Source organism: Amphiura filiformis, chromosome 14 (genome assembly GCF_039555335.1).
Source record: "Amphiura filiformis chromosome 14, Afil_fr2py, whole genome shotgun sequence".
In the NCBI taxonomy this organism is placed as follows: domain Eukaryota; kingdom Metazoa; phylum Echinodermata; class Ophiuroidea; order Amphilepidida; family Amphiuridae; genus Amphiura; species Amphiura filiformis.
In genome coordinates this window covers 29,713,688-29,741,399 of record NC_092641.1, presented here as the reverse complement: position 1 = coordinate 29,741,399, position 27,712 = coordinate 29,713,688, and the positions used below count along the sequence as shown (strand labels likewise).

General features: G+C 38.6%; 1 protein-coding gene across 1 annotated transcript; it reads left to right on the top strand.

Annotated features, from left to right (window-relative positions):
* Positions 1–141: 141 nt before the first annotated feature.
* Positions 142–27,512, top strand: LOC140169341 (proton-coupled folate transporter-like). The gene is made up of 6 exons (XM_072192596.1): positions 142–673; positions 4,812–4,982; positions 9,206–9,439; positions 10,870–10,953; positions 11,885–12,041; positions 27,386–27,512. Exons 1-6 carry the CDS (start codon positions 142–144, stop codon positions 27,510–27,512), a joined length of 1,305 nt encoding a protein of 434 aa, XP_072048697.1.
* Positions 27,513–27,712: the final 200 nt, after the last annotated feature.

The following is a 27,712-nucleotide window of genomic DNA, read 5'->3' as shown; positions in this document are numbered from 1 at the left end:
AATTTAACTTTTGTTTGCTGTCCTCCTCTCTCCACCCCAAGGAAAATGACAGCAATTATTATAGGTGTTCCCTTTTGCCACATCCGAGTGTTCAGTCATTTTCTTGCAATAATATGAAATATTTCTTATTTCAGAACCATCATGGCGGAGAAAGATATCAACGATGAAGTCAAATCCAAACCATCTCGAAAAATCATGACATTTCTGCAACCTGCTCCTCCTGGCTCACCGCCCAACCTTCAAAGGGCGGCTTCTCGATACGTTACAGTAGAACCCATACTTCTACTAACGGCAGTAGGTTTTGGTGTAGTGACGTCGGTGTTGCCACAGTTTCTACAGTATACCATAGCCATCGAGCAAAATGTAACGTTACCTGAGGATAATGGAGGGATAAACGGCACATGCGTGGAGCAAAATACAAGCGACCCATATTACAGGCGTCTTCAGGAAGTCCAAGCTGAGGTATCATATTGGCAGATGGTGATCTCTATGTGTGGTACTCTTCCCTCTATATTTGTATCTCCATTTCTGGGTGTTTGGAGCGATAGAAGAAGCCGAAAAGAAATTCTCGGTTTCATTCTACTCGGCTATCTTGTTTTTATGGTGGGATTTCTTCTTGTACATTATCTCATGCTACCACTTTGGGTCCTCGCTGTGGCTAAATTTATTGAAGGTGAGTAATAATGTCAGGTCAAACAAATCTTGGTGAGCTCTTGTTTACCCCCAAATCAAGACGAAACTAGGTGTTTACCAAAATGCAATCCTGGTGTAGATGCAGCTTACCAGCCCAACAATAGCCGATTGGGGTCAGGTAATACAGGGCGTTATTGGGAGATTTGTGAGTTAGCATCTAGTTTTCATAAATAGTGGAACCAATTTTTTGGCATCCTTACATCTCAGTGGAGCTAGAATTGGTTCCATTTTTCTATGTACTGTATACTTCCCTCGAGGGGTCGAAGGTCATAATGGGGCCGAAAGTTAATATCTGTTCTATCATAATGTAATATACTTCAAATTGTTTCTCTCATTACTGGTAACAAAAAAAGTCATATTCCACTAGGGTGCTTAGATAAAGAGTTAATAAGGTCAAATATCTCATGCACAGAAGCCAAATTTTCAAAATGCACCGATTCAATCGAAATTTGTCTTTAAATAACTCCTCTCGGCAAACCAAATCTACCAAAAAACGTTTCAAAACGTAAAAAGGGGCCAAAGTTTAAAAAATCTTTCCTGTGTGGCTTTTCACCCTTTTTTAAACTTGGTCCCATTCAGTAAAGTAGTAATAACATGAAGAACGAGTCCTAATTTCTACAATTAGGTTTAAGACTGTTCAAAAGCATAGGCTATGTATTATCGAAATCATTTTATTATATTGCGTGTTCATAGAGAGTAGTAGAGTATAATATATACTTAGCAAATTGACTCTCTGTCAACTTGCATATAGGCCCTACATCTGTACATGAGGCGCACAATCGCACAAGACGATGAAGAATTTAACAAAGTGAGTATTTGCTACTTTTGCTTTAAATCAAAATACATTATAACGTCTTTACGGAAAAACTTCAATCACGCACGAACATTAATTCATTTACTCTACAAAATGAACACTGACAACTAAGAAAACAAACAAGTAGCCTAAAGATGACTTTATATGGGTCTTTAGAAACTTTCATAAATGGGACCAAGTTTAAAAAAGGGTGAAAAGCCACACAGGAAAGATTTTTAAACTTTGGCCCCTTTTTACGTTTTGAAACGTTTTTTGGTAGATATTATTTCTTTTTTTGAGGTAAAAAAAAATATTGCGCAGTAAGTGGGTTCTTTGTAGCCATGCGAGGCGAACTAGTTGGATATCCGTATTTCGCGGTTAATGGTTCTTTGTAGCCCTGCGGGGCAAACTAGTTGGATATCCATATTTCGCGATGAGTGGTTTTTTGAAGCTTCGAGGGGCAAACTAGTTGGATATCCATATTTCGCAGTTTGTGGTTCTTTTTAGCCCTGCGGGGCAAACTAGTTCGATATCCTCATTTCGCGGTTAGTGGTTTTGACGACCCGTAACCACCCAATCACCTGCATGGGGTAAGAATTATTTAAAAAAATAATAGCTGAACCCAATAGTTGACATATTGATGACTATATTATAGAGTGTATTCAATAAACCCAAGCAGAACGAGAGCTGCTAAGTAACCGTTATCCGAACCATAAACACATGCATGATCAGACAACGAGTGTTCAATTTCTTCATAGCTTCCCACGTTGTACACACGTCAGTCGAATTTGGCGGTGTTGGTTTGTTAGCCCTCCAAGCTATAACATCGTTCACTTTGTGTTGAACTTTGTATGTGGGCCTCACTGTAATAACATAAAGATCAGTCTTTCTTTCTTTCTTTCTTTCTCCCCTTCTTTATTTCTCTCTTTCTTTCTTACCTCCTTTCTTTTGTTTTTCTTTCTTTCTATCATAGGCGTACTTTCATTATTCCTTTCCTTTTTAGTTCTTTTTCTTTTCTATATTTCTTTCTTCTCTTTTCATTTTCCTTCCTTGCTTTTTTCCTTTCTTTCATTCTTTCTTTCTTCCTTCCTTCCTTTTTTTCTCTCCTTCTTTTTTTTTTTCTTTCTTTCTTTCTTTCTTTTTCTTTCTTTTTTTTCCTCTCTTTTTCTTTCTTTTTTTTTCTTTCTTTCTTTCTTTCTTTCTTTCTTTCTTTCTTTCTTTCTTTCTTTCTTTCTTATCTTTCTTTCTTTCTTTCTTTCATAGGCCTACTTTCATTCTTTCATTTCCTTTTTTTTCCTTTCTTTATTTCTTTCTTCTCATTTCTTTTTCCTTCCTTTCCTCCTTTCTTTCTTTCTTTCTTTCTTTCTTTCTTTCTTTCTTTCTTTCTATTTTCTCTTTCTTGTTCATTCTTTACTTTCTTCCTTTATTTTCATCAGTCTCTCTTCCTCTTTCTTTGCATTTCATTTAATATCTAGAGTTTGTCTGCGACCGCTTTCGCTCGCCATTTCTAGTACGCACCTTTTAACATCGCGTTTCTCATTTTTGTTTTCCGCGCTCGCAGACATTCTCTATTTTGCTCACTTTGTACTTTTGTACGAAACGTCAGTGTATAATTTTATATTAAAACATCGTTGAACAACACCACATTGTTCAATTACTTTTCATTATTTGGTGGCATGGTGGTGATTTGAGGATGTCACCAATGAAAAGAGCGGCGTCACATTACCCATGATATGGATTTATCTCAAAATGTCCAAGTTATTGTCAATTCATTTTAAGCCAGTGGTAACCAGTATTTCAAAAAAGGGTGTAGCTTTGAATTGGTGTGATGGGATTCAATTTTATGCAATATCTATGCCAACCAACAGATCGTTCTACGGTTTCACGATTTAAATTACTATAGGCCTATGGCCTTAGATTGCCGAGAAGGATTGATGCAAACATGCAAAGGTTAATGAACGAGAATGAAAAGAACAGATTAACTTTATCATGTTTGTCTCCCTATGCATGAGTGCGTATATTTATGGCATTTACAATATTTTCTTATGTTCTTGTTAGGTATGGGGTATTATTAATTATATTAAATGAAATCGTCTTCATTCAATTGTGCTCTCTCTAAAGCAAGTAGAAATATATAGCTTGTACACTTTCAACATGGGAAAACGTTTTGACGTATCTATAATTAGTAAAAACATGTTGCCCAGCGGCCAGCCAACAAAAAGAAAATGTCTATAGTAGGCCCTTATTCTCTCTGAATTGGCCGTATTTTACGTGTAAGAAAATCAATCGCATTATCGTGTTCACTCAAAAAATTAGAAAATAAATGGGCACTTCTAGGTTGGGTATCTATCTATTGATTCTATAGAATTTAAGTATGATATATTTTCGATGGTAAATATATTTCACTTTCAAAGTTTGTAGTTTTCATAATTGCAATTTCTGAATATGATATAAAAAGCGGTAATAAGTCTATAAATGTAAGAGTAACGCCGTCGGTAGACACCAGCAATATCAGGGATTGCCGCAATTCTTGCAGTAGCTTTTTATGAATAGAATACAATAGTGGATACAATAGCGGATACAATAGCGGAACAATAGAGCTCTCTTACGGGCAAATAAACCTCGTCGCGTTTTGCTAAATTTCACTTCTTCTTTTTCATGAACTAACCGTTATTTTTTAAAACTTGTGGCAAAACATCGACCGATGTTTTTAATAGAGAAAAAAATGAGAAATTTCTTATATCAGAATCGGATGAAATTATGGGTCAAATGTTATGCTTGTACACATTTCTAGTGGACTTTTGCTGCATGAACTCTAAAGGGGGGTATGCCAATACAAGAATGCACTTATATTATTATGAATTGAGCATATGTTTGAGATTTCTTATGTTAAGGGGAGTAATTTGAGACCAGTTTTGATGAAATCGGATTTTTTTTATTTTATTTTGACCTCTGTATATGATTTTTTTTACTTTGGACCTATTCGACCTTACATGCATGTATAATTCCTGAACTAAGCACCGTAGACATATATGACAGATACATTACAGCATGATGGGACTATTTTGAAGTTTTCCCCCACAGGGGGCATAGAAAAAAATGGAACCAATTACATGCTTATCATTTCAGGTTTTTAAAAGTAAACTAATTGCAATAATGTAGGAATATAAACCCCAAACCCATAGCGCCCTGTATACTAATGGCTCTCTACCCTCTACCTGCCACTCCCGCCGTCCCCGGATTATACGCTTCTGCAAGGTAGTGTTTCCAACTCAGGTAATAACTGATCTGGAGTATATCCATTCTGTTTAATTTCATTTGATAGGATTAACCGGAGGTACTATGCTATTAGCAGCACAGTGTACTGCCTACATTTCTGATATTACAAATAAGGAAAACCGATTACTGCGCATCGCATTCGCTTTCACAATGCCATCAATAGGGATCGGATCGACCCAGGTGGCTTTTGGATACCTTATCGAAGATTACGGATTTGGTATTGCATTATGGATAACGTTTATTGCGTATTGCCTTGCGTTCCTGTACATTATCATCCCGACATTTTTAATCGAAACTATTGACAGAAACGAGAAGAATGCGAAACCAGAAATGGAGAAATCAGAGTCCAGTGTCATGTCTGGACTCAAAAGTCTGATAATTCTATTCAAAAACAACACACAACTTCGCAGATGGCGATTGGGACTTCTCTATTTGATAGAGTTTATGAATCAGGTGATAAATACTGCTGTTCTCGGATCGTCCTGGTATACGGATTGGGACCGCCATTTTGTTGGTCGTCAGTGCTAGTTGCCGGTTACACGACTTTGGTTACATTTAGTGGTGCTCTAGGTAAGATGTTGGGGAGTTCATTTTATTTTATTTATTATTTTTTATATTTTTTGTGTGCAATAATATCGACACATAAAGGGAGACCGATCGCGTAATGGTTAGATACTCGTCTTTGATGCAGGTCCAGATTTTTTTCTGGCGTTTTGAAACTGTGACGACGGGATGTCTATAACATTATGCATACATTTGTAGCTCCCAGTTAATTTAGAAAAATTTCGGATGTTAATCCACGCCTGTCACAAAACATCCGTCCCCGTGCTGTGTGGATGTTCACATTCTAAGTACAAGTACGATGGGTGTCGTAACTGCATATTTTTAATACGCTCTTAACTCTAAAAGCCTTTGACAACGTCGGCAAATGAATAAATGCAAATCAAGGGCACAGTGGACCCAGGACCAGGGGCCACGATCTACGTGTAGAGCGGTGGGTGGTGGTGGTGGTGGTGGTGGTGGTGGTGGTGGTGGTGGTGGTGGTGGTGGTGGTGGTGGTGGTGGTGGGGGTGGTGTTAGGTAATTCGAAGGACAAAACAAAATAAATAATAAAAAAAGAGGAAGAGGAAGTTGGAATAAGTTTTAATGTACATCTTTCTTTGGCCTGGTTTTAGGCCACAATTGTACCTATTTAGCTTTAAACTTGCAAACCATTGCGCGCACAACTGTCCAGGTAATATTTGAGAGTATTCAAGCAACTTGAAGCTCGAATTATTGAACAACATTAGTTTACAGTGGTGGGGTTTGATCCGACAAAGGGGTGTGACAATCATGTTGCCGTACTTAGGGCCAGCAAAAGACAAATCCTGTCTTGTTCACAGTTTATTTTGCTTAAAAATCAGACTTAGCAGATTTGCATCCCCATATTCTGCTCATCTGGGTATATTTATTTCTCTATCTACAAGTAGTTTTTATTCCCAGATGTTATGTTGAAGAGAATAAGATGTCCATATGTATACGATCTTTCGAACCGTCTGTTGCAGTACAAAACTGCCAATTTCTCTTTATACGGCCGAACCTCACGTATAAATGAAGTCACATTTTTACACCTCGCTGTTTTTTTATTCTAATGATTTCTTATGTTCAATATCCTTGACTATCTTTAACATATTGTAAAACGGACACATTTTGTGCATCTTTATATGTATGGTGTCTGCGCGTTCATTCCGTACGTGTAGAGTCATCAATATTAAAGCGATCTCGCTTCGTTACACGAATCGCAAAATATCTATGTTTTAACAAACGTTATGCTCTACCGTATATTATTACAGCTGCTCTAATAGGCTCGAAAGGGTTTTCTCTGTGTCTCTCCGACCTCTGGAATCTTCAAGTCAGCATGTTTTTTGGTATTCTTTTTGGATATCTTCATGCTATTGCAAACACGACGCTAGGACTGTATATTGGTAAGTTGACGGTTAATTAACTTGACTGTTAAGTATGGTGTTTGCTGAAAAATACTACTTTAAACTGGTCAAGAATTCGACGGATTTATCAGCTATAAAATATGCGAGAATTGGGGGGAGGGGCGTCTTCAATTTCTTGATGGATATGTTCTCCTGGAATTCTGGGATAAACAAAAGTGGGTCTTTCCGACGTTAACATCAATGGCCTTTCTCAGCTTTCTGGTTGAATGTTGCGAGATGTGAGGAATGAGTCATTAGGGGTCTTTCAGAGCTAAAATTATCAAAAGTATTTCAACGCTCTGATTTGGTACAATTATTCAGGCATCTTTCGAAGCTGCGCGATTCAAAAAAGGGGGAACTAGTATTATGGTCATGTGTGTTCAGTAGCCTCCCCCCCCCCCAACACACCCATCCCTCTGGAGAATAACTAAAAAAGCAACCATTAACACTTCCCGAATCCCTCTTTTAGGCAGAACGATTCCTACCGAATACACGTTATTGCCCACATCTCAACCACCCCAAGCAAACATGACAGCGGCACCTGACATTGACAATGCGTACTATATGCTGCTGCTGCTGCGTTGCCATAGTCCTCATAGAACCGTCGGCATTCTCTTGCGTGCTTTCTCTCTTGCCACGGCCATTCCACCATTATTCCACATTCTGATGTTATCAATCCATCCTGTTTTCCTTCGACCTGGCCTGGCTTTTCTTTCTACTTCTCCTTCTATCGTTATCTGAACAATGCTATCTGGACGCCGTTTCCAATGACCATACAGGGATATCTTTCTTTTCTTCAGCTGACTGAGCAGACCTTGTTTCTCTGTGATGCCCACTTTCTGACGGATCCATGCATTGGTTTTTCTATCTTTCCAGCTGACCTGAAGCATTCTGCGCCATACCCACAGCTCAAACGACTTTATCTTTTTGATATCGCTTTGTTTTAGGGTCCAACTTTCTGCACCATACAGGGCTATACTCCAGACAAGGGATCTCACCACTTGTTTCTTCAGCTTCAGGCTGATCGCTTTAGCCTTCCATAATCCTAATATTTGGCTGGTGGCATCTCTGGCAATTACTAGTCGAGCATTGATCTCCGGTGTAGAGTCTGCATCACACCCTACCATTGAGCCAAGGTATTTGAACCTTTCAACCTGCTTGATTGGCTTTCCACCCAGGGAGATTGTCTCTTTGCTACCATGGGTCATAACATGGGTTTTGGCTGCGTTAATATGGAGACCAAAGGTGTGACTGCACCTCTCCAACTCGTCTGCTTGCTTCTCAAGTTCTTCCTTCGTGCATGCTATTAGTGTGGTATCATCTGCATAGCGAATATTCCATATTGCTCTTCCACCGACAATGCAGCCTGATCTCTCATCTACAAACTCATTCACCTGTCGCATGATCGATTCACCACAGGCGTTGAACAGCATGGGGACATAATACAGCCCTGCCGAACTCCTTGTTCAAATGGAAATGGGTCTGTGTGGCCATCTGCTACACGAATAACACCAGTCGCTTTTGAGTACAGCCTCTTTAGCAGCCAGACTAGGTGATTTGGTGTGCCGAAGTCCAAGAGAGTTTTCCACAGGACATCATGATTGACCGTGTCGAAGGCCTTACTGTAGTCGACAAACATCAGCCACAGTTGTTGATCTTGTCGTTTCACTGTTTTCTCAATGTTACGTAAAGTGAGGATTGCGTCAGTTGTCCCTTTATCAGCAACAAATCCAAACTGTTCCTCTGCGATCTGCGGCATAATGTAGTGGGCTAGCCTGCAGCGTATAATTTCTAGCAGCACTTTTGAAGCGTGGCATAGCAGACTGATGGTACGATGTTTAGAGCATTCTTGAGTGCCAGGTACCTTTGGTAAGGTGAATATTTATGATTGAGTCCAGTCACTGGGCCACTCTCCTGTCTTCCAGATGTTATCAATTATTTCTTTCATAGCTTGAACAACAGTTTCTCCTCCCGCCTTGATCATTTCTCCATATATCCCATCTTGACCAGCAGCTTTACCGGCTTTTAGTTTCTTTATAGCTGTTCTGATTTCACTTAGCATGATTTCAGGTTCTAGTAGCTCTGGTCGGCGTTCATCTTGGGGGAGCCTTGGGGCATCGGAGTGAAATAGCTGAGTGCCATACTCTGTCCACCTGTCTCTGATACTAGCAGCCTCATAAAGCATCTCACCATTCTCGTCCTTAATACCAATGCCTGCCTGAGGACATTTCCGCCCACTAATCTGCCTTATCAGCTGGTATGTGCGTTTGCTGTTCCCAGACCTGAATGATTTATCTGCTTCAGCGCTCACATCGTCCAGCCATTTGCGTTTTGCTCTACGGCATGCAGTCTTGACAGCTTTGCAAAGGTGTCTATATTCTGGGCTTTGGAAGTTGTTCAGCTTGGCTTGGCGTCTCTGGAGAATCAAGTCTTGGATTGCTGGATCATCTCCATGGCTTTTCTGTTTTTCTTACAGCCGGACAATGTTATTTTGCTGCTGAAGATAGAGCATCTGTTAATACTGGCCATGAAACATCCCTGTCTTTCAAGTGGTCTTGGACACTGGCTTCAAATGCGTCTGCAGTGGTTGGATCTGTCAACTGTGCTAGGTTTGGTTTCACTTTCTTCGACAGTCTCTTTTTCGTGTTCCAACTGCGACCCTTCACCTTCATCCAGACTAGTTGGTGGTCTGTACCGCAATCAGCACTGCGTAATGCTCTGCTGTCTATGCATTCTCTTCTGTCACGTAGCCGGATAGCGATGAAATCTATTTGGTTCTTCCATAGGCCCCCTGGAGAACACCAAGTATACAGCTGATTTCTTCTATGTTGGAAACAGGTATTCACAGCAACTAATTTGTTGTCACTGAGCCAGTCAAGCAGTGTTTGTCCACGGTCGTTACCTTCTCCGACACCATATCTACCACAGGACATATGATGGCGATCAGCACCAATTTGAGCGTTGAAATCACCCATCACCACCAGTCGATCTTTCTTGGGGTATTCGTCCACTACCTTTTGCAGCATAGCATATATTGAAAGTATCTCTTCGTCGTCCGCTTCAGTCGTTGGCATGTAGATCTGGATGATTGTTATTGGCTTGGGTTTCGCATTGAGACGAATCATGATAATTCTGTCTGATATTGGCGATACAAGGAATCCCACACCTCTTTGGTGAACATTATCATCACCTACATAGTAGAGCATCCAGCCATTTGTATTCACCTGTCCTGATGAAGTCCATCTGGTTTCTGCCAGTCCTAGAACATCCAAACTCAAACGCTCTGCCTCCATGCGAACTTGATCTAGTTTACCACAGTCGTTCATCGTACGGACATTCCATGTTGCAATGTTCAGATATCGTCGATCTCCGCCAGATGTAGCCCGAGAGGTATCAGATCCATGCCTCTCAGATGAGTTTAAGCATGACTCGTCATTGGGTGACTCGGAGCTCCTGTCTGGAATTGATCCTTCCCCAGTATCTCTAGGAGCACGGTCAATCCTGGGGGACCTAATCGCCGACTCCATAACTTTTTGTTCATTATAATACACCATCCATATACAAGAGAATTATAGGCTAGTAATCCGTTGGGACGCCACCCCGCTACGGATGCAGATGACCGGAACATACGCTTTGTATAACCGCCCTTTACTACACGTACACCTACTGTCGGTGCTGCTGCATGCCTTCCATGCCGTAAGATCCTTTGATGATCAGCGCCATTTCCACCATACAGACTGCTCCCAAGAGACCCCACCCAAGGGCCCGCTCGGCTTTTTGGCGCCGACCGATCCGCCAGTTGTATTGTAGGCAATATCGGCTTTTTGTGTGCATTTTATAGACGTTAGCTTGGGACTGGCTAACCTAACCCCCACATAACCTCCCCACGCTGCCTGGATGCAGCTTAAAGTCATACACAGGACACTATATAGTACTCTAAATTGTTACATTACTTATTTTAAATTTATAAGAGGGCCACACGCTGTCAGAGTAATTGGTACTATTTTTGAAGTAACCTGATTTTCGCACAAGGCTACTGCCGAAATATGCTCTTTTAATAGGCTTGGGATTCACTGAGGTCGACTCGTTTTTCTTGGCAGATAAATCAGTTAACCCATTTGTTTTCCTTTTTTACCACAGCGGCGCTTTTGGGATGTTTACGTGGTATTAGCGGGCCTCTGATCCCTGCGATGATGGCCAAATTAGTATCAGAACAGGAACATGGTACGTGTAATGAAATGTTATTTGAACGTGTTCTCCCCATTCTCTATCGGTTACAGAAAATATATAGAATCTGTGTATTTCATTCGCATTTCAAGTCAAATTTGACAGCCGAACATTGGCGCCAATCCGGCTTGAAATGTGGGGAGGGGGCATTCAACCCGAATTGTCAAAAAGTGGCTGAAAAAAACTAAAATGGGTCGTTTTGCAGAAAAGTGTGGGGACAAGTCCCCGGATTGAGTTTTGATCTATTTTGGCCAGAAATCATCGACTGCTCAGTGCCAGAAGTAGGTAGGTGCAATGGCTGCCCTGTGAACATATTGGCAATTTAGAAACAATATGTGACGTGTCATGTCAAAAGGAGACACTTTTGGGCAGGTTATCAATTTTGAGGTTTTTACATATCTTAAATATAGAGGTATTTTGCTCCACAATGCCATTTTCCCCAATGAAATAGGACATTCCTAAGTGAAGATATTGAGTTGGTAAGTTGTGGTATTATAAAATTGGAAATTGAGATATCGTCCTTTAAAAATATTATTGACACTGTTGAGAGTAGGATTTATATTGAAAAATGTCTTAAAAAAATACAAGATGCCAGTTATATTCCGGTCCGAAACTATCAGACAATATTTTTAACATTTAACATCACAAATTCGCAACAAACCCAAATTGTGAAAAAATCACCCACGGGCAGTTTTTTGGCTATTTCTCCATTTACTATCCTGCCAAAAGTGTCTCCTTTTGACATGACACGTCACATATATTGTACTCATCTACACATGGCAGCTATTGCAGCTTCCCCAATTCAGGCACTGACCAGTCGTTATTTGAGTCGTATTTTATTAGAAAACGCATCCATTAAAATAATGTGAACAAAAGTCGTCATTTATAGTTTGCTGGTTTTATCAAGCTCTCCTGTTCTCTTTTCCAGGCGTGGTCTTCGCCTTTAAGGCAAGCATAGAGAGTATCGGCTCCCTGATATCACCCAGGCTTATCAATGCTATTTACAGTAAAACGGTGCAAACACAACCAAATATGGTATTCATAATACACGGAACATTAGGCTTCATTCCCTTGATACTGACGGCGTAAGTTCAACAAATATTCTTTAGAAATGTTTAATTCACAATAGGAGACATTTGTCTGTAAAATGTATCGGGCTAGTTGTAAAAATAATACTGGTTAAAAATCGGTGAAAAATCCGTCTTGGATTACAGATTTTACACGGATTTTTCACCCGATCACAGATTTGTTTGTCCTAGTGTCAATGAGCCACTTTTTGCCTTGTAACTGATAGATTGTTCCTGTCGATGTTATTAATTAAAATACTGAAAGCTTCATGAAGTGACAAGGCAGCAAACTAAATTACAAGATTTTTCCAATGTGTTTTATGTCAAAATTATCTAGATACGTATAAATAATTGCAAACTATACTGTGTCTCGTCTCAAGTTGAGTGTAACGCCATGTTGGATTTTGTAGTGACAGACACAAATCAGTGGTACATGGGACTGTTTCACCATCGTACATACAAATCACCCGTCTACGCGTGTGCATACGCCCCGCGAGATTAGGCTAGCGCGCGTGGGTTGAATCTGCCACTACAAATCCAACATGGCGTTAGTCTTAACTTGAGACGAGACACAGTATAGAAACCAGTATTATAACACCTCTTGCATATTGTCCTGGGTTGGAAATATCATTGGAATAGTTGGGAAAATAGAAATATAATGATAGCATATGGATATCAATTATTTTGAACATTATACCAGAGATTGATTTGAAATATTAACAGATAGTAAGTGGTAGGGTGACCAGGAGTAATTTTGAACCTTAAGCATTTGATAAACCATTTGTATAGGTGAAGGTCATTTTCTGGAAAGCTGGACTAACCAAGGTCATCTGATGTAACCAATTCTCCATCTGGGTCATATACTGCCCTTAGCTGGCAAACCGGGAAACAGATCAATTCATGCGCAGGGTTAGAACTCCTTTGAGAATTATTAAAAGAATCGGGAAGAATTGTTGAAAAATAGGGGTGCACCGCTCAGTCCGACACGCCGCTAGTCCGACACGCCGCTAGTCCGAATCTGAAAAACACTTTTTTAGTCCGACACTCCGCTAGTCCGAATTTAAAATACACTCTGCCAGTCCGACACGCCGCTAGTCCGAATGTGAAATGCAATGCGCTAGTCCGACACACCGCTAGTCCGAATCTGAAAAACACTTTTTCAGTCCGAAACTCCGCTAGTCCGAATATGAAAAACACTGCGCTAGTCCGAAACTGAAAAACACTGCGCTGGTCCGAAATTCGGACTAGCGCAGTGTTCTCAGATTCGGACTAGCGCAGTGTTTTTTAAATTCGGACTAGCGAAGTGCTTTTCAGATTCGGACTAGCGAAGTGCTTTTCAAATTCGGACTAAGATTTTTTTTTTACTAGTCTCAAAACATATACAAATCACTGGCTTACAGTACATTTTACTTGGAGAAAACCAACAAACACATGGTATTTGTTTCAAACAAGATTTAAAGTAATAATAAGCATAAAGAATAGATTCCTATTTAAATGTTTGTTTTCACTGATCACATTATCCCCTTTTAATTTCAAGCCAAACAAATGAGGTATACGAAGAAAATTGAGATTTCATTCCAGCGCCTACAAAATTTGCATGTACTACATGTAATACTGCACGGAGCATCGCGCTCGACGTATGTACATATAAGCTGACGTGACATCCACGGGACATGTTAGCAAGCACTCGATCGGTGAACTCTGAATAAAACCGGGTCTCCCCGGTTTTAATCTAAAAAGTTAAATTTTATTGTTATTAAAGCACTTCAGGATATAGTCTTTTACGTGGTATTTTAGTACACCACTGGGCATTATAACTATAAAACATTAGTGTTTGTAATATAACACCAAGTGTTAATTTATGAACATTAGTGTTAGAACCATTAACATTAGTGTTAGAACCATTAACATGAATTATGTGTTTATTAAGTGTTGCTCTAATAAACACAATATGGTGTTTAAATAAAAACACTTGTTTTTGCAGTGTGCACAAAGTGGAAATCCGAGTAAAATTGAGGGCGTCGCTGTGAAGGAAATCATACATTATGGCTTTAACAACAGACAAGATATATGAAACCAGGCCAGTACGCATGATTTCTTTTTTGTTGGGGAGGGGGGGGGGCACAGCATCATCTCGAGGTCAATAATTACATTTGTACAGACGAAATCACATGGAAATGTAAACGCACCATCAGCATGATCAGGCGCTGGATCAAAAATAAACTGAATTAATAAAATTCACCTCTAGAGATATCTTCCATTCCATTTAATGAAAAGAGTCATAATCCAAGATAATTGAAGCTTGCACTATCTCATTGTATCTATAGAATTGGATAACACGAATTTGGAAAGAGTTAAAAATACAAAATTTCTTGGAGTAACTATTGACGAGAACCTGACATGGAAAAATCATATCGATAACATTGCAAAAAACATGTCTAAGGGTATAGGAATCATTAACAAAATTAAACATTTCGTACCTGAGCATATTCTATATTCATTATATTGTACACTGATACTTCCTTATGTTAATTACGGTATTATAGCATGGGCAGCACTTGTAAAACATACTTAGATAAACTTTTCAAGCTGCAAAAGAGGGCACTTCGAATTGTATCAAATAGTCATTACCTAAGTCATTCCGCTCCTCTCTTTCAGAACTATAAGTACTTAATGTCTACGATACCTATGATCTCGAATTAAGTACTTTTATGTATAAACATTTTACAAATCAACTTCCAGAAGCATTTCAAAAGTATTTTGTAAGGCAGAGTACTCTGCACAAGTACCACACGAGAAATAATGAAGATTACCAGGTTCCTAAATCTAAAACGAATTTCGCTCATAAAACCTTAAAAACAGCGGGCCCAATTAAGTGGAATTCACTTGAGAAACATAATTATAAAGAATATAAAGACGATCAAGCATTTCAAAACCAAAGTGAAAGATAATATTATTCTTAATTACATTTAGTATTTTATCTAATTTCCTTGTACGGCTTAAAGTAATTTAATTGTGTATCGTATTATCTGTAATATATTTAATGTAGTATTGAATTTATCACGGTAATTTTTTTGGGTTTTTGTTAGGGTAAATGAGGGGGTGGGTTGTGTATTGACATTTTGCGGTATATTTTGTTGTTGTTGTTATTTTGAAACTTTTTGTTGTTGTTAGGACAGGGGTTCTTAATACAGGCCATCCGGCCTTCCGAGAACCTCCTCATTCAGTGTATGTGTTTAATTGTTGTGCTGTTATATTTTATATTTGAATGAAATAAAGATGAATGAATGACTGAATGAATTGATTGAGCCACACACCACACAGAGTTAAATTCATACAATGCATACAAGAGCAGATTTCTGATTTTTGGAGCTAATAAAAGTTCCGATTTTGATACAAGTTTGAAACCTTTCAATTTCATTGTTCTTTTTTAACTAATTTTTTTCAAGTTTGGACCTTCAATTTTAATAAAATTGCATAAAAATAATTAGATTTAAGTTATTTTTAAGTTCCTAGTTTGCTTTATTTATTTATACCACTGTTCAGTATTGTAAATTGTTATAACATTCAAAGTTTAATTTATATTAATATTTAATTTCAAATAACCATTCGTTTGCTTTTTGGACAAAACGGCATAGAACATAACTGAACGGTAATTGACATTTCTCGTCTTTTTTTTAAATATTCTGCACGTACTGAGAATGTTTCAATTTTGAAGTTCTGCACTTGTAAACGATGTTCAAAAAACGTTTACTCTTAACATCAATTAATATCTTCATGAAAATGGCAAATCAGCAACCATTATGCGTTCATGTGCATCAAAATGACGAATGGCAATTGTCGGCTATCATGCTTGTGTTTGAAATCGACATCCTGTATAAAAGGAAATAAACCAAAATTTCTTTAAATTAATTCAAAATATAGTGAAAAAGATAACAAAATACTTTTTAAGACCTAAAAATAGCTATTTTGTGTTATGTACCCTTGACGGCCGAGTCACGTGACAGTATCATAATTCAGGGACATCCACTAGTCTCAACACCCAGTCGCAAACGATGTTAGTAATGTTGGTGACGGGACCGGCGCAGCGGACATGAAAAAAAGTTACTTGGCTCGATACTCGCACTGTTAAAGGCCCATTCAGTGATTTGCTCATCCGGACGATCGCAAAAATCATTAAAATTCAGATTTTTGGTATCTTTGTCATTGTCATAGATGTGCTAACATAGCCTGCGAGTGGTTCAGCCGCAAGCTGTGTATTTAACGAATCTGTAAGATACTGACGGTATCTAAATTAGCTACATGTATTTAAATGGGGCTTCAACTTCGTCAGTACTGCTGTTTTTTATCGTTTTTTGCCAAATTTGTCATTTCAAAAATACCAAATGACTTATCATTCACTTTTAAGCAATTTATAAAAATTTTATTTTTTTACACATGCGCTGATGGGATCACTGAATTGGTCTTTAGGTTTAACACAATTGATATTTGTATTGTGTAAATCAACCGCAATTTTATGCTGTGTACTTTTGAACACTCGAAAATGGTATCTGAATTGAAAATTTAGTTTATATAAAAGACCCATTCCATGTCAACTCCAGGGATGTGCACCGCAGCACCTCTTCAATTTTTTTCTTTTTCTGTGTGGTGATAGATATTGATGAGAAAGAAAAATCCTGAAAATTTGAGCTTCATACTCCATTTCGTTTTCCCGTGGCATCAATTGGAAATTTAGGGGGGTCAGCGTAAAAAATGTGTCGCAACGCGAAAGACAACGTTTGGAGGTCCATAAATGTATAAAGGGAACCCTTTACAACTTTGAAAAGTATGTATCCTGGGGTACTTCTTTGTGTAGAACTCAAATCTGGCATCAGAAAACTTGTAAGTCCTTTTTGATTTCGCATGTATAATGACTTACGTACAACTCTATGGAGAATGCAAACCTAACTGATGTGTTGAAGCCATCGAGACCCCAAGCCAATATCTCTCAGAAATGTTGTCCAAGGACATATTTTCAACATACCTGAAGTTGATGGTCGATCAAAATGTCTGACATTGGTTTTCAGGGGGGTCAAAATGTACAAATTGGGGTTTTGCATGGGTAATATCTCAGCTAAAAGTATTCTAATAGGCTAAATATTGGATAAGAGTAATATCCTACCAAAGGGCTCTGACTGGCCAAAAAATGGACAGTAAAATAATTTTTACTTTGGGAGTTCTGACCCCCCCAAAGTTGGTCCTGGATGGACGAAGTTGCATTTTGAGGGCCCTATATCTTTAAAGTAAAGGAGTTACAAGTCCGGGTCCGTATCAGATACAAACTACTCTACTAGTTATAATCTGTATCAAACCTCACCTAATAACTATATAATGTAAGGTTGTTGAACAGTGGCGTATATTTATTTAGGACATGGGAGGGGATGGGGTTGTAAAAGAATTCTTAAAGTGTAGTGAATCCTGGACTTTTTGGCGACAAAATAAGACGCTGCACCTTTTAGGTTAAAATAGACAAATATGAGATTAATTTGGTCAGAAACCCCCATACAGGTGCCAACATAGGGTGGGATAATTAGCGCCAATCCGGCTTGAAATGTGGGGGGACAACCGGACAAAATAGTTTTTTAAAAAAGTGGCTGAAAAAACAAAAAATGGGTCATATTGCCGAAAGGTGGGCGGAGAGGGTGGCACACGTTTCCCTGTCCCCCCCCGGGATTGACGCCCATGGGTATAGGATGATTGTATGGACCATCCCCCTATTGGTAGTTGCTATATTGGTAATCCACCGGGATCTACGCCAATATGTTTCTAGAATTAGATGACGAATAAATTGATTTTTATTTTTATTTGATATGGACCATTATTTTTGACCCTTGACAATTTCATTGTATCCTTTGACCTATACCTCATTAATTAGGTATCCTAGAGAAACGTGGCCATTTCCCCATTTTATTCCTTGGAACCAGTCGAACAATATAAGCAAGATATTTTATAACTTTATGAAAGCACTTTCAAATTAAAAATCCCCCTCAATTACACAATTTGCTCAACATTGCTTTCTTGGTAACCGGCAGATTCTGGTTCTACCTACTGAAAACACATTATCTTTGCATTGAGAAAACTCGTTCAATTATTTTGACACCAAATTTAACATAATAAACCTACAAATAGCCTATAATAAATACACTACAGTGAAACAGTTAGGCATATTACACATAAATCCACAATGCGGTCACGTAAAAGTTCTTTTGGGGATCCAAGTATTTTACATGTTCAGTGGCATATTATGGTCAGTTGTCTGTGGGGAAAAAACCCTGTTAGGCATCATTTTGGTCCTGTGCTATTGTGATAATTTTTTCAATTATTTCAATCTAATTTAGCCCAAAATTAAGGTAAAATAGCCCTACAATATAGGGTGTTAGGGAATGCATTTTTCATGGGGGAGTAAACTCCCATACACCCCCTCCACATACACAAAGAACACACTGATATATAAAAATGGTTAATTTAGAAATTTGATGAAGAATGATTTGAATCTATCAGCATCAACATATCATAACAGAATAAGATTTTCACAATGGAGGCGAAGAGAGAAGTTTAAAATTCGATTTCACAATAAATTCACGACATGCTCACGGAGAAATGGTAGCCTTGATTCAAGCCCTTGTACTTGAATCAACACAACATAGAAAAAAAATCACCGACAAAATGAGTACACAAAATCTCCCACTTTCATTTAAAATTAACCCTGAAATTGAATCCCCCACAAATAAAACTGCATTCAGACGCTTTGTTCACTTATTTAGGTATAAAGACTATTTTTACTGACTGGCATGATCAATGTTGCGAGCTCAAACGAGAGTGGTCAAGTGATCCGCCTTAGATCCCCTATTGAGGAAAGGCAAAAACCCTGATTTTGTCTCAGTATTTCAAGAAACATGAGAAAAGGGGTGATGAAGTGTTAAGTGCGCGCAGCGCGCATTTTTCACCTGAAAGTGATCATATGATAAGGGCTATAGCAAAAAAATGAGTTTTTCGAATGGCATCAGGACCGCGACACTCCGGAACTTGTTGGAAGACAGGAGTACAGCAGACAGTACATGTACAATTGTGATTTCCGCATTTATAATTAAGATTACGTCATTGCCAGAGCTTGTTTTATTAATGATTGACAGCGGTGGGCGGACTTATACTCTTTGTTTTGTGAGCGGTACAAAATGTGATTTTCCGATAAATTAATAAATTAATAAATTAGAATTCGGACCCTCTCTTCCTCAGACCTCTATGTAGGACTCTATGGTCTCTTCTCATTACACGATCGTAGTAAGATTTGGCCGGCGACGACGCTTGCAAATTGCCTGTCTTCAACTGCGGTATAGCATGGTATAGGCAGTTTGTAAAGAGTGTCTTAATATCTCATAGTATAAAATCTCTGATGGCATATGAATATTTTAAGCACGGATTTTTAATTGTCACTGCACAGTTTTTTAATCTCACTGCACAAACGTGCCAGGAGGCACGTTAAAATAGCCCCTGTTGGTGTCTCACTTTTTAAGGAAACATATATCGGGGGTAAGAGTGGCGTATGCACAGAATTAATTATGTGGGCAGAAATAGGGGCCGCTCAAACAGAAATATGTTTGTCAAACAGAAATAGGGGCCGCTCTATCGACTAGTGGCATCAAAATAATGCTAGGACGTATGGTTAGCGTGTTCTGGGGACCCGAATTTTGGTCATGTCCCCACTTCTACGGTTTGGCAAGGGAGAGAGAGAGAGAAAAAAAGACCTTATAAAAGTGGGGACCTCAAAAATGACCTCATGAAGTAGTTCACATGTACTATACTAGTCCTCAGTTTGTTTGAGAGTATTTTGGTTTCTCGACTTCTTAAGGACCAAGGGGAACTCCCAATTTGGAGGTGACGCGTATGTAGGGCTGTAACCCAAGGACCCCATATTTTTATGAGAACATGCTCTGTCACTCAAAGGCCCCATATTTTTCCTTTCGATCTGTCACCCAAAGATTTCCATTTGAACATTAACAAGTCATTTATCACTGATTTTGTTACTTCTTTGGATATAACAAAGCCATTTAGAACTAGAAATTCAATGTCCGAGGCTTCATTTGGCTCTCATCCAAAGACCCCATTTTAAAAAGGTCATAATTTATTCTCACCCAATGCCCCCCCCCATTTAGATCCAAACGGTCCGTCTCTCACCTAATGACCCCATATGGTGTACATTTTGCGCTCACCGAATGTCCCCAAGCGCGATGCAGTATATTATTTGCTTCAAATATTTGGGCAAAACGTGATATTTTCTCTTTAAATCGCACAATTTTGTGTTAATAGAATAGAAATAAATGGTGCAGCATTATACGTATAAATAATGGGTTCGGCTGTGCGCCAAATCAGGCGACGAAAACTACGGGACCTTTGAAGTTGGGTCGGTCGGGCTTTTTTTACCATCTGTAAAGAATTTGCAATTTGAACGTGTGGGTTGGTGTAAATTTCTTTGTGACATGGGGAGGGAGGTTGGTGTAAAATCCTTGAACATATGTTGAAGCGGAGCGAAAGAAGCATGTTTAGCTGCCAATAATCGTGATAATCAAGTATGAACATTGAAGGACACAAATGCGAGTTAAGCGCGCACAAATTTGCAATTTGAAAGTTTCATTTTGCTCCCTTAATAACTTCCACGCAAAGTGCAAACAAAAATTTGCTAATTTTAAGCCAATTTGAAGCTAAAATGATCCAAGTATGAACCGTTGACCTGGTCAAATACGTGCGAAGCGCGTGAAAATTTGCAATTCGAATTAGCGACTTTTGCTTCCATATTGAACTTATTGAAACAAACTCCGTGCGAAGCGCTGGAAAATTGCCCATTTTAAGGTAAATGATCAAATAATAGGGCACAATGCACGCGAAGCGCGCGAAAAGTTGTATTTTGTGTTCCCACGATTAAGCTGCTGCACTCCTCCGATTTCTCGAAGATTTCATTATATCAAGGATGATCATTTTGGCAAAAGCAAACAGTAAATTCAAGTGAAACTTACTTATTAGAGTGTGTGCTTCAAAGGATACCTTGGTTTTTCTTAAATGCACGTCTCCTTTCTTTGTTTTTACGGGCCCGCTACTTTTGTTTGCTTTTTATGGGCCGTAAAAGAGCAAAGAAAACACACCTTATAATGGATCCGTAAAGGCAAAGAAAAGAGACACTATGGAAGTGGGCCCGTGAAGAGCAAAGAAAAGATACCATAGGCCCGTAAAGGTAAGGAAAGAGACCTTAGTGAGTATGTAAAAAACTTAATAAGCAAAGAAAGATACCTTAATGGACCCATAAAAAGAAAAAAAGAGACTTCGGAGGGCCCGTAAAAAGCAAAGAAGAGCTAGATACCTTAGGCCTAATAACAAGAAAAGAGACCTTTGTTGGCCCGTATAGAAAAAGCAAAGAAAATATGCTTTAATTACAAGGTATTTTTTCATTACCTTTTACGGGCCGTGAGGTCCCTTTTCTTTGCTTTTACTGCCCCATAGTAAAGTATGTTTTCTTCACTTCTTACGGGCCCCCTATGACCCCGGGCCCCGGGGGTAACGCACCCGGTTATCCTACCTTGTCGGCGGCACTGCCCGTAGAACAGGGTTTTCCTTTTTCGTCGCCTTATTTACTGCCTCGGATACATTATTTGAGTGTAAAGGATAATGCATTACCCTTAATTTTTTTATTTATTGTGATCATTGTTGATGTTGGTGAGCCTTTACAGTGCAGATTTGCTTATGGAACAATCAGCAAACTCTCAGTTTACTGGCAGAAAGTTCTCAAGTTCTCAAGGGTACACTCATAGAAATTGTTTGTTGGCATTACTCAGTAAGTTGATGTAAGTCGTTGCGTCAACTTTCCGGGTAATGCCAACGCGTACAATTTTGAGTAACGCTGACTCGATATCATTATGTTGGTCGCACTCATTTGCACTTACTTTATTGAGTTGTTACAACTCAGAAAATGAAACTAAGATAGTATACAAAATTTTCCACTGATTACAAAAATAATCATTTGAATACTGCTAATTGTGCAGAAAAGTAACAAAGTACCAAATTGGAATAACTCAAAACAATAAGTACCAGTAACTTAATATGAAGGAGTTACATCAACTTACATGTTGAGTTACAATATCTCAACTTATTGGTTCTTTGAACCTTGTTTCTTTTTCTAAGTTCCCTGAACTTGAATTCAGAAGTTGGCATTACTTAAAAAGTTGACGCAACGACTTACATCAACTTTTAAGTAATGCCAACAAAGTTGATTAGTTGACGGAACTTTTGAGCTTTTTCAGCATTTTTTAAGTTCGGATAACTAAAATGAATTTTGTTTTGACAACTTTTACACTACAGGGTGTCCCAGAAAAAAATTACCGGGCAAATGAATTTGGACGTAAGTCGACAATTAGACATCAGAATCCATAAATCTAAACATCAGCGTGAAGCCCATCTTATGCTGCATCTTATACGCCAATTTTACTGGAATCGGTTGACTGATCGCGAAGAAATGAGCGATTACATAACGCATGCGTCAATTCACTTCATTCCAAGTTTGACTGAAAGATCATTCAACACGTCACAATGCGCGCTAGTGGTTAAACTGTCAATGGGCTTCATATTTTGTTCTATGAAATCATTTTCGTTATTTTTAAACAACCTGTTTCTTGCAAAACATTTAATTAGGTTTTGTTCAAATTTGAAAACCTGCCCGATATTGAAAATAAAAGCTTCATGTAACATGATGCTCGGTATTTGTAAATATCTTTTTTCGTTAATGTTGATATAAATGTTGCATAAAGAATTACTACATAAAGAATTCCGGCTGGCTTAAAAATTCTCACACACATTAATGTTTTCGGAATATTTCCAAGAAATTGTAATGGAAAGTTTAAATCTTTTAAAACTTCAACATTAATGTTGCGTGGTATCAAAAATCACACGTAAAGCTGTAAACACTTGATCATTGTCATTCTTCATGTTCTTTGCTCAAATGTTCTTTGTAAAGTATATTCGCACAACCTAAAGAATTAAAGTTGGAGAGCTACCAATTGCAGAAATCAACGTTTTCTCGGACAAAATGTTATTCATCTTCAGTGAAAGCATGAATGACATAACACCGTCGGATTTTAATAGATAATGTGGACTAAATTTAATGAGATACACACACTTTAGGAAGCGGTGAGCGAGAATGAAAAAGGGCCTGTTGATTAAACTTGGAATGAACTGCAATGATGCACACATTATGCAATCGTTCATTTCTTCGGAACCAGTCAACAGAATCCAATAAAATTTTTGTATGTGATGCACAACAAAATAGGCTATGCTATACATTTTGAATTTTTTGATTCTGATGTCTATTTCTCGACTTACGTTCAATTTTATTCACTCGGTAATTTTTTCTGGGACACCCTGTATTTTTGAGTTGTCCAAACTTACTCCTTTTGAATTGCGCCAAGAAGGCGAACAAGTCATTTCTATGACAGGTTCATTAAGTTATGCAATGATCATGCTAAAAAGTAAAGTGAGATGCAAAGAATTTAGCGGGTGTTAATTCAAGTAATTTGTACTTTGTTCAACAAACTTATTGACCGTCCCTCGATCATGCGCTTCAAAGCCCACTCGCAGCTCACAAACACAAGATAGATTTTCAAGAAGACGATTATTAGGGACGTGATTAGATTTTCACTTCTGTAGTTCACCTCTGGGCAGATCCCCAAAGTGTGAAGATAGCAAAAATATATTCACCTTATCTCAAATGTGCTATTTGTAAATGTGTGTATTGTTGGTTTCAAAACTGACATAGATACAACAACAGAGGGCGCATTTAATATATGTTACAAGAGCGTTTGGGATCGTTTACCAAGGTGGTTGTTATGATGAACAAATTTTATTCTTTAATCGGAGCAGCCAGCATATAGAAAGATCTTCGATTAATCTTGCTATCTCTTATTATGTAAAGAACAACAGGTGAAAAAACCCTGCTCAAAATCGAAGATATTCAACATGATTCCTTTATTGTTAATACAAATGGTATAGGTCTAAAAATAGTATAGCATCAAGCCTATGTTATAGGTCTACAAAGTTGTAAAATCGCGCCAGATTCCATACTTTTATTCTCGAAATATTTTGAATTATGTAACAATACCTCTAATTTGGCGTGAGATTTTCTTGACTACTTTTAACCATAAATCAGTCCATACGCCATTGTGTTTATGCTAATGTCATTACATAATCAAGTATTCAAAATCGCTAATGCATATTTGTTTTGAAAGACAAAAGTACAAACTTGTATTTATCGTAAGTAACAGTCATCAAAGTCATACATGAGCGATATACACCATAGTTTTGGGAACTTATTGATCGTCCCAAGTATATTTAATCCAAGTACAGAATTAAAGAAGTTCCAATTTCCGAATTTATTCCACTTTTGTACCATACGTCACCAATTTGGTTTAGTTTGCGCGCATTTGTACCATAAATTGATTTTGTCATCATTAGGTGCTTCACTATACTTTCCAACCCCAGTCCCCCAAAGTTAAAAAGAAATCTACGCCACTGACCATAGGGCAGGGTGGCAAGTCAGTCCCCTACCCTGCTCAATCGACAGAAATGTTGTGACAAAATTTACGATTTGCATCTTCCTTTTGGTCTATTTTAGACCCAAAATGCAGTCAATTTTGGAACATTTAAGCTCATTTAGAGCTATTTAGTATTAAAGTGCCAAATTGCCACGCGCTTCGTGCACATTTATCTCGGCAAACCCATTCTGTGAGTATCTGCGAGACGCCCCGTTGAAAAAAAATCCTTCTTTTTTTCATCTCAAACTTAAACACGATCACGAATTTGAAAAATGAGTTATAATTCCATCCTTTCTATTATCTAAATCATAATATGATGCCTGGAATAAGTATAAAACTCGTGAGCTGGATCAAAATATCGGGACTAAATTAACCAAAGGTAGTTGTAAAAGGCCTATGCATTTTTTTATCTGGCACGATTTTAGGACACAATTGTCCTCAATTGTGTTCATTTAGGACAATTTTATCTGCTGATATTAGAACACCAATAAGTAACTTAATGAGTGCACACAGTGGATAAAACTAAATGATAGATGGAATAATCAACTTCTTATTTTAGTTTTTAAGTGTTTAAGAAACCTGGGTCCATCTTATCTATCATCTAAATTTGAATTTGTTCATGATAGTCATATGCATATTACCAGGAATCATTCATCAAATACTCTTGTTGTACCAAAATGTAATTCAAATTCAGGCAAGCGTACATTCCATGCCAGAGCTGTTAATACTTGGAATGAAATTGCACCTCAAATCCGCAAAGAATTAAATAATATGTCTTTGTACCAATTTAAAGCGCGAACAAATACTTCTGCTAAATAATTTGGGATTTCTATTCCCTTATAAATTGTACTTTTTATAAGGACATTTTAGCTTTAGCTTGTATTTTGTATAATCTTTGCCATATGAGTTCAATACTATTTATTATGTTATTGATTTACCATGTGTAAGATGTAAATTTACTATGTATCAATATGTATTACAGTATTTTATAATTGTATGAGGGCCTGCTTGGAAAGCAGTGCTTGACACTGAAGTGGAATTACCTCAATAAAGAAAGATTATTATTATATAGGACAATTGTGTTCATTTTAGCATCGAAATTGCACTTGCGCATTTGTCCCAGTAATGTTCTTTTAGTAGCAGATGAGTGGGATGATTAGGGAACTTTGCCCACTGGCTCGGTGACTCCGGTACATCCCTCTTTGATTTTAGCACTGAAATAGCACATTTTCGCACATTTGTATCAAAATTGTGTGCGTTTTTCTGGTGAAGGAGTTCTGAGGACAGCTTGGATTACAGTGTGTGGGGAGGGAAGTCTTCTATCCGAAGATGCATGCGCGTATTTGTTTGGGGGGGGCTTTGGGGCGCCAGCCCCGGGGTAAAAGCAGGGGCGGCCAAAACGAAGAGGCGGTGGAAGAAGAAGGGCGGCAAAAAGAATTAGTAAAGAAAAAAGGCGGAAAAAAATTGAAATATTTAAAAAAAATGGTACTATACATCAAAATGTGTTGCTTTTTTTTGTTCTTCACTTTTTCAATTCCACCGAAAAAAAAAATTAGGTCAACCTTTTCGGGCTGTTGAGGAAGGGCGGCTAAACTGAATTTCCTTCAGCCCCCCCGGGGTTAGCTCGTTCACGTAGCGGTTGCGTTGTCCCACTGGCCTACTACACTAACGTAGATTGCCTGGCGATCGGAGTGTTATCGTCAGAGCACCTCGGACTACCCCGGGGTAGGAGCGGCCACGGTACGTCACTGAAGATGGGTGACAATCATGTTGCGCAGGGGCCAGCAAAGGGTAAATCCGGTCATGATATACCAGCAAAATTTATTTCTCGACACCCACCCACCCCCCCCCCCCTTATCTTAAAGTATATATATTTTGATATACGTTAAAAAGATTTGCCCCTCATAGTTTTACATTAGCTTGCAAAAACATGGTAACTCGTGCTACCTTGACTTGTGCCATAGTTTGTCCACCCTAAAAGATAAAAACGAATTAAGTAATAAATACATTAAAAAAGCATGCAAATACCTGCATTAAACTGAAGCTTAGAGACAGTTAATCATATATGCTTAAGTCTAAATAGCACGGCGCTAGTCCGAAATTGAAAACCACTGCGCTAGTCCTAATTTGTGAAACACTGCGCTAGTCGAAATTGAAAACCACTGCGCTGGTCGAATCTGTGAAACACTGCGCTGGTCCGAATATTCGGACTAGCGCAGTGTTTCACAGATTCGGACTAGCGCAGTCGTTTTCAATTTCTGACTAGCGCATTGCTTTTCAGTTTCGGACTAGCGCTTTGGTTTTCAGTTTCGGACTAGAGCCGTGTTTTTCAGATTCGGACTAGCGCAGTGTCGGACTGAAGGAGTATTTTCCAGATTCGGACTAGCGCAGTGTATTTCAGATTCGGACTAGCGGCGTGTCGGACTGAAAAAGTGCTTTTCAGATTCGGACTAGCGGCGTGTTTATAAAATTATGTAAACCACGCCGCTAGTCCGAATTTTTGTCGGACTAGCGGCGTGGTTTTCATAATTAAATTTCGGACTAGCGCATGCTTTTTTTCGGACTAGCGCCGTGCTTTTCATTTTCGGACTGACGCACCTCTAAGTATAGGGAATTTCTGTTGTCGGACTAGCGGCGTGTCGGACTAGCGGCGTGTCGGACTAACGCCCTGTACCCGAAAAATAAGCAAGATCTGTACCATTATTGATTTTAATACTAGTCTTTAATTCATAACTTTTATTGTTTTCTTAGTGTTCTTCAAGTCATAACTCGACACGCTAAACGGATGGACCTACCAGACAAAGAAGTGGCTACAAAGGAAGTTTGCGAGGATGACAGGGTGGTTGGTATGGTAAACATGGCCACAATGACGGATTAAGAATCGAGAAATTTCGGTATGAACACGACAGAATGCTGAATACCAGTTACCTATTAACCGCCCCTATCTGGGTCTAATGCGTGCAAAGCTTCTGGCGAATCTCCGAGCGCAAGTAGCGATCTCTTTTTTTTTAATGAAGGAGGTCGTGTGCTAAGATTTCTGTGGGTCAAGTTATTAATGGCATTGTGTGGATATACGCG